At 32.3% G+C, this 6,990-nt stretch overlaps 1 protein-coding gene across 1 annotated transcript; it reads right to left on the bottom strand.

Annotated features, from left to right (window-relative positions):
• Positions 1-1,080: 1,080 nt before the first annotated feature.
• On the bottom strand, positions 1,081-5,546 carry LOC105971149 (nodulin MtN21 /EamA-like transporter family protein). The gene is made up of 7 exons (XM_012995994.2): positions 4,829-5,546; positions 4,673-4,720; positions 3,920-4,042; positions 3,569-3,718; positions 2,462-2,630; positions 2,298-2,358; positions 1,081-1,639 (listed from the first exon to the last, which is right to left on the bottom strand). The coding sequence occupies exons 1-7, from the start codon at positions 5,426-5,428 to the stop codon at positions 1,537-1,539; spliced, it is 1,254 nt and encodes a 417-aa protein (XP_012851448.1). The 5' UTR covers positions 5,429-5,546; the 3' UTR covers positions 1,081-1,536.
• Between the last annotated feature and the right edge of the window lie 1,444 nt (positions 5,547-6,990).

The raw sequence follows: 6,990 nt of genomic DNA, 5'->3' as shown, positions 1-6,990 counted from the left end.
AACATAATATATATATATATATATATATATATATATATATATATATATATATATATATATATATATATATATATATATATATATATATATATATATATATATATATATATATATATATATTATTTTTTGGATAAAATACCACATTAATATTGGGGTGCAAAACGCAATTCACCCATATATTGGCCACCTATAACTCACTATATTTAACGAATTAGGGTTTTTATGCATAAGTCTCTCACCAACCATTTTTATCATTCTAGATTCATGGGTTATATATTTTTCGCCAATAAGTCTATCCCTTTAATATGTATAATAAATAAAGGCAAAATTAATGTATATGATAAAATTACCCCCAACCATTTAAACTCAATTCCTAGTTGTAACCCCAATTTAACTTCAATTTAATCAATTTTGACCACAAAAATCCAATTTTAACCTTTTATTTTTCTATTTTTTTTCTGAATTTTGCTTTGCCGCCGGTTTCTGGCGGTAATTTTTTTATTTTTTTCTGTCTGCTTTTTCCACCGGTCTCCAGCGTTGACATTTTTTTTTCCTAAAATTTTTATCCGTTTTTTTTATGTTGGTTGCTGAACGTTGTCCGTAATTGTATGTATATGAAGAATAAAATTGGAGAAAGAGAGAATTGTGTCTCTCACACATATTATTGATATATATAGTTACATGTAGAAAACTCTAAGCTATTATACAAGGTAACTAAGAGGAGATATACATGCCAAGATTATACAAGATATATCTACAAGAATAATATCATAAAATAATAAACGAAAATGGAGAGGACGTGAAGAACTGGAGACAAACTCTCGAAACAGTTGGGTCGGGAGTCCTATAGTATGTCATTAATAGTAATTAACTGTCGCTGACAGTAATTTTAACTGTCGTTGACATTACATTTGCGTAATTGTATCGTCGTTGACAATACATTTAAGTAATTATACTGTCATTGACACTATATTTAGGTAATTATACTGTCGTTAACAATCAATTAATGTCAACCACATCAATGCTAAGGGGTATCTCACATTCTTCTATTTTAATCTACTGTTGCTACAAAGGTCGGAGTTTAACCGTCATTATAAACTTGATTAATATACAAATTTTCTAACAAGAAAATCGTCTTACATAGTGTCCAAGTTTACTATCATTAATAAATAAAAAATTTAAATCACTAAAAAATCAAAATTATCAATAACATTAATCAAAATAATATATATAACGTTTTCGGTTATAACGATTAACTTCTTGACGACGTCTCCCACTGTTCATTTCTTAGTAACCTTTTCACCATTTGATGAGATCATTTTCTCTCGGCCTTCATCTTTGGAGCTGACAACCCGGGGGAACCTATCTAAATGCTGATAAAAGTTTGATGAATATTTCGTATCGAGTTTTCGTTCCAACAAACTTTCATCGTTGGTATATTTGGAGATCTCTCCTCTTTTTTCTGGTATGCACTATTTTTGGATAGTCCACATTAGGTAACTTCATATGTGTGTGTGTGTACTGATCGATAGCACTTCATTGGGCCTCGGTTTTGTAGTTGACCATATATATTGCTGCAACGGTTATGAATGCTCCAACCAGTTGCAGTGGGCTGAAGGTCTCACCGAGATAGATGAACCTGCAGTTCAAACCCCTTTCACAATTTTAGCCAATGCCCAATTATAAGTGAGATTCATCAAAAGATCTTTATATATAAAAGAAAGAAACGCTACGGCAATTTAAGAAATCCTAATGAAGTATATATATATATATATATATATTATATTTTGCAGCCATTTTTTTCTAATTACTTTCACATCGAATCTCGACTAGCACAACCCTAAAATAAGTTTATATAATTCTTTCTAATTGTTATTATTATTATTATTATTATTTTCCTCTCCTATTTTCCAGCCGATTTTGTCTAATTCTTCTTTGTTTCATTTATTTAATGATCAATTTCAATTTCGTATTATCACTATTAAGTTTATATAAAGAAAAAATTGAACGAGTTTGTATTATTCTATTAGTATAAATGTTGACGTTACCAATATCACTAATAAACTGTAGTATAATTGTTAATTATCATGTATTAAACTAATCATTATTTTCACTTTTGAAATACTATTCCGGGAAAATGCTAGTTCTACTAATACCAAGATTCATTTTCACCAGGAATTCCGAAAGACGTTTAACAAAAGACATTGTTCTAACTTGGTTTGAATGCAAAACTGGAAGAAATAAATTTAATGGAAAAAAGAAAGTATAAATAAAATTATTCCGATTAGATTTCTTACCCGAAAACAGATGCAAACATTGGAGTGAGAAAGGTAAGGGAGCTCAGCTTTGTCAAGCTTCCTGAATGGCATTAATGAAACAATTTTAAGCACAATGGAAGAAACAATGAAACAAGAAAAATTACCACAAAAAAAAAAAAGAAAATTTCAAAATGAAAGCTTACCTCTTGTAGCATTGTAGAAGTAGACACCATAGCTGATGGCACTTCCAAATATTGAGGTATAAAGAAGGGCTAAAACGTCATTTGTCGTAAGCTCATCAAAACTCGAGAGGGCGGGATCATGTTTAAGAATGGAGATTGCCATAAGAGGGAGACCACCAATAACCATGTGCTGCAACGATATTTACTTTAGCTTAATTCGTTCAGATCAATGCATGAACAATAACAACTGGACAGTCTCGTAGTTTTATTAGCTTACAATGAGAAGCTCATAAATTCAACAATTCCCGACACCCTAAATTGCACAAATAAAGATATTGTCTCCTTTGTGCTATTATTATTTTGAAATTCGAAAAAAGTGGGTTTGGAAAATGAAAGGTGAGAAAATGCCGAACTTTTGAGTGGAGAGTTCAGAGCTACAGCATGACAAATGGCTGCAGTGCAGCATAAGATTGACCAAGACACGAGAAAATGGCACTGCAGTGCAAGAATTTCAAGACTCACTCCACACCACCAAATTGCCGGGAAAAAAGAAAAAAAAAAAGAATTTCAAATTTTGAAAAAAATTGTTTATGCATTACTGTGCTGTACCCAAACCAACGAGATAAGATACAATAAGTGCTCATATAACACAAGTTATGGACTAATTTCTCTCTGGCTCATATAACACAAGTTATGTTACCTAAAATATTCAACATCAATAAATTTCTATACTTTAATTCCATGTATAAATTCAGTGATTTGTATTGTTGGTAAATCACATGTCAGTATACAGTACAAAGAGTTCCCTCGTAAAACAAATTTTCTGGAACTTTACCATATTCAAACATCTTTGACACCCAGTAAAGATTTCGGCTATTCAGTTTACATTAATTACTGGTTTGTTGAGATACAGTCACAATGGTCCATCACCCCATATATCTTACCACGACAAAGAAACCAGCTAGGACTTTGTATTCGTCTCTTATTAGTAATGTACTGTAATAACAACGGTATTTATGGACTGCTGAAGAGGAATTAAGTAACAATACTCAATAATATAAATTCTTTTTTGAGGTGGACGTGAAAATTCGGTATTGATAATTAATCATAAATAACAGAGCATCTTACCCATCCAGTAGCCATAACAGGATCCGAGTATTTGGACACCCAACGGACCATTACAGTACCAACTGCCATACTTTGTGCTGCAAGAAGCATCCACCATTCTCCACTTTCCCACAATGAAAAGTTGTTCGCGTCAAAAGCAAGAGCGGGTACCTGCCAAGTATCAGCAAATATTTTATTTTATTTATTTATTTATTTATTATTATTTTTATTTATTTTATTTTATTATTATTTTTTTTTTTTTTTGAGGAATAGAAATATTTGAATATCAGATTCTCTGCAATTGTGATTTTTCAGCATTCTTGGGAATTCATTGCTGTACATGTAAGAGTTGAAAACTTACAAGATTATTACCTCAAGAAGTAAAAGTCCTACAACACCAAGTATTAGTCCAGCAGCTCCAACGTACCCTATCGACTCCCCAAAGAATAACGATGCCAGAATAGCCACAGTCAGAGGCTGCGAATCAATTATTACCTGCAGCGTTTTGTACAGTATCTTTTCAAAGCAAGTTAACCAATGCGATTTCAATATCGAAAGCAAGAAAATATCAGCTCTTCTGAATAATTACATAAAAGAAAACATCAAAAACTGCAACATAGTAATATAGTTAGAAGCCATCGCACATGTACTCTTATCTCCACTTTATGAACAATTAAACCACCACAAATAGTAACAACCAACAACCTGATGGAGAATAACAACTAACATAGTAACGATACGGAGAAAAGATTTGGTTTTGACGAGAGGATTAGAGAAATGATTTCAAATGACTTCATATAGAGCAGATTTCGACCACAATAATTCAAAAACTATTCAATCTGAGAGTTACGGATTTAAAATACATTATAAAACGAACCCATACAAACAAGTTTACAAGAAATAGTTAGTATGGATTTGAATTCCTTCGCTCATAATCCTTACATCCAAAATGCAACCCTATGGAATCCAGGCTAAACAATACAACTTATGAATTAATTAAACCATCAGAAAATATGGGATTCTCGTATACGAATAAACTACGAATACTATACGAACAAACTACAATCACAGTCACAATTATCGGCAAAAAAAAGCTAAGTCCAGAAAAAGTATAGCGAAACATACACTGCCCAAACCAGCTGTAGTCCGGTCCAATCCTTCAGCCAGAAAGCCCTGATCACCATCAGCCAAATGAGGACGAAATGACACGTGTCCTTGATTGATTTGATACACTAACAACAAACTTAAGTACACGTACTACTACTACTAAACTAGAGGGACCTGAAAACACGAAGCATCGACGAGAGCGAATGCCGAGATCGACAGCCACGCATTGAAACCCGAAGGCAAACGCCGCCCTTTGGAAGCCGCGAAGCCGACCAATAGGAAGCCGGCTGGAATTAGCCGAAACGCCGACATGAAGAAGGGCCCCGTTTTGGGGAGAACTTCCTTCATCGCCACCATCGCCGTGCCCCAGAAGAAGAACGGCGATATCAAAAGCCCTAATTCCAATGCCAATAAAACCCAATCCGACGTCGTTTTGCCGGATTCCTGGCTCAATTTTTTTGTCTGGTTTTCTGAAAAATCATCGGCGGGAGGGTAAACGCATTCGACGTCAAATCCAGTGCCTATACACTCAATCTCATCGGACGGCGGCGAAGGGTCGATTCCGAGCTCCGCTTCCGTGGATTTGCTCCTAGCTCTGAAATTTGACAAAACGACGCCATTTCTGGTGGATTGGAATTGTGAGGAGAGATTCTTCTGCTTACTGAGAGTGGTGGTGAAACGGTTACGAGTTCTGCCGGTGGTGTAAATGGCGGGAACTGCAACCGGAGAAGTGGTTGCCGGAGAGGAAGAGCAGGAGCAGCAATTCCACGCCATGTTTTCTGATAAATATACTGAATTGAATTTTATTTCATGAAATTTAAATGATAATTGTAATTATAAATGCGTAAAAAATTATAAAGTATTCTGTGGTGATAAAGTATCCACAGTCGTCTAATTTGTCCGGTGGTATATGATAAAGGATGTGATTACGTGAACGGTAATGCACGATATTTTATTAATTTTAATTTTTGACGGCTTAATCTCAATTTTACATCTACTAACTAAGAGGGTGTTTGGCTCAGCATATAAGATGTTAAAAGGAGCTTATAAGATGTTTTAGAGCTTATAACCTCTTCCAAAGTGTTTGGTAAATTTTTAAAAAAATATCTTATTTTTTTTTTAAATAAGCTGTTGGAGAGCAAATAAGATCTTTTTAAATAAGTACATATACCCCACCTTTTTATTTTTATTTAAGATCTTTTAATGAGTAAAAATAGGAAATAAGTCCATATCCAAACACTCTAAAAATTAATTCTAAAAATAAGATGTAACAGCTTATCAACTCTTAAAACAACTTATCAGACGTAAGAGCTTATCAGCTGTTTAAAATAAGCTTAGCTAAACACCCTCTAAATACAATAAAGGGGCTATTTGTGAGATCCCTCTATAATTCCTTTTAAGAGTACTAGCATTTTTCCCCGTGCGATGCACGGGATATTATTTCAAGAGTAAAAAAAATAATCAATTTAATACATAATAAGAAAATATACGCACATAGTAAAATTTAATAATGTAGTATTATTCATATTTTATATAACATTAGTTTGTTTAAATTTTACATATTAAGATTTATAATCCAAAATATATAGATTTAGAGTTTACAAATTGAATTTCTATCTTTATCTCTTAAGATTTGAGATATATTGATGAAAAATAGGAGATTGATAATTGTTGAAAATTAGTAGAGAAAAAAATATTAAAAATAAATAATTAAAATAATACCATTAGGGTTTTTTAGGGTTGCGCAGCGTTTCTTTCTTTTATGTATAAGATATTACAAATAAGACTATAATACCCTATTATATTTTATTATGCTCCATTTTCATCATTTAACTCAATATAATCTCAATTTGACACTAAATTTTATTAATTATTCAATTTTGACACATATCCCAATTTAGACTACAATTTCAATAGTCATCGCCGTTGACAGCCGGTCTCCGGCGTTAACTTTTTTTTTTTTTTTTTTTTTCTGTTTAAACAGTAATATTGATGTGGTTGACAGTTATATTAACTATATTACTGTTTAACACAGTAATATTGTTATATTACTCTCAAACACAATAAAAGTAACACAACAAAATCCACTATTATTGTGTAATAGAGTAATATTAATATGTTGATTGTTCAACAATGGCAAACATAATAAAAGGCCAAAATAATTAATATTGATGAGGTTGACAATAATATTACTACCAACCACAATAATATTACCGTCAACCACAGTAATATTATTGTATTTACAGTAATATTAAAACAGTAGACAGCAATATTAGGCAAAATGAGTTTTTTAGTCCTGTAAGTTTGCTAATTGAGAGTTTTAGTCCACCATATTT

This window comes from Erythranthe guttata, chromosome 11 (assembly GCF_056151865.1).
Source record: "Erythranthe guttata isolate IM_541 chromosome 11, IM_541, whole genome shotgun sequence".
In the NCBI taxonomy this organism is placed as follows: domain Eukaryota; kingdom Viridiplantae; phylum Streptophyta; class Magnoliopsida; order Lamiales; family Phrymaceae; genus Erythranthe; species Erythranthe guttata.
This window is presented reverse-complemented; position numbering and strand designations above follow the sequence as displayed.

What these genes read in the sequence shown, in the direction of transcription:
- LOC105971149 (XM_012995994.2), bottom strand. Translation starts at nt 5,428, where the DNA reads ATGGCGTGGAATTGCTGCTCCTGCTCTTCCTCTCCGGCAACCACTTCT. An exon ending in TAGGACTTTTACTTCTTGAG is followed by an intron (nt 3,719 to 3,919) that starts GTAATAATCTTG and finishes GATACTTGGCAG; the next exon opens with GTACCCGCTCTTGCTTTTGA. An exon ending in CTTCTACAATGCTACAAGAG is followed by an intron (nt 2,359 to 2,461) that starts GTAAGCTTTCAT and finishes AATGCCATTCAG; the next exon opens with GAAGCTTGACAAAGCTGAGC.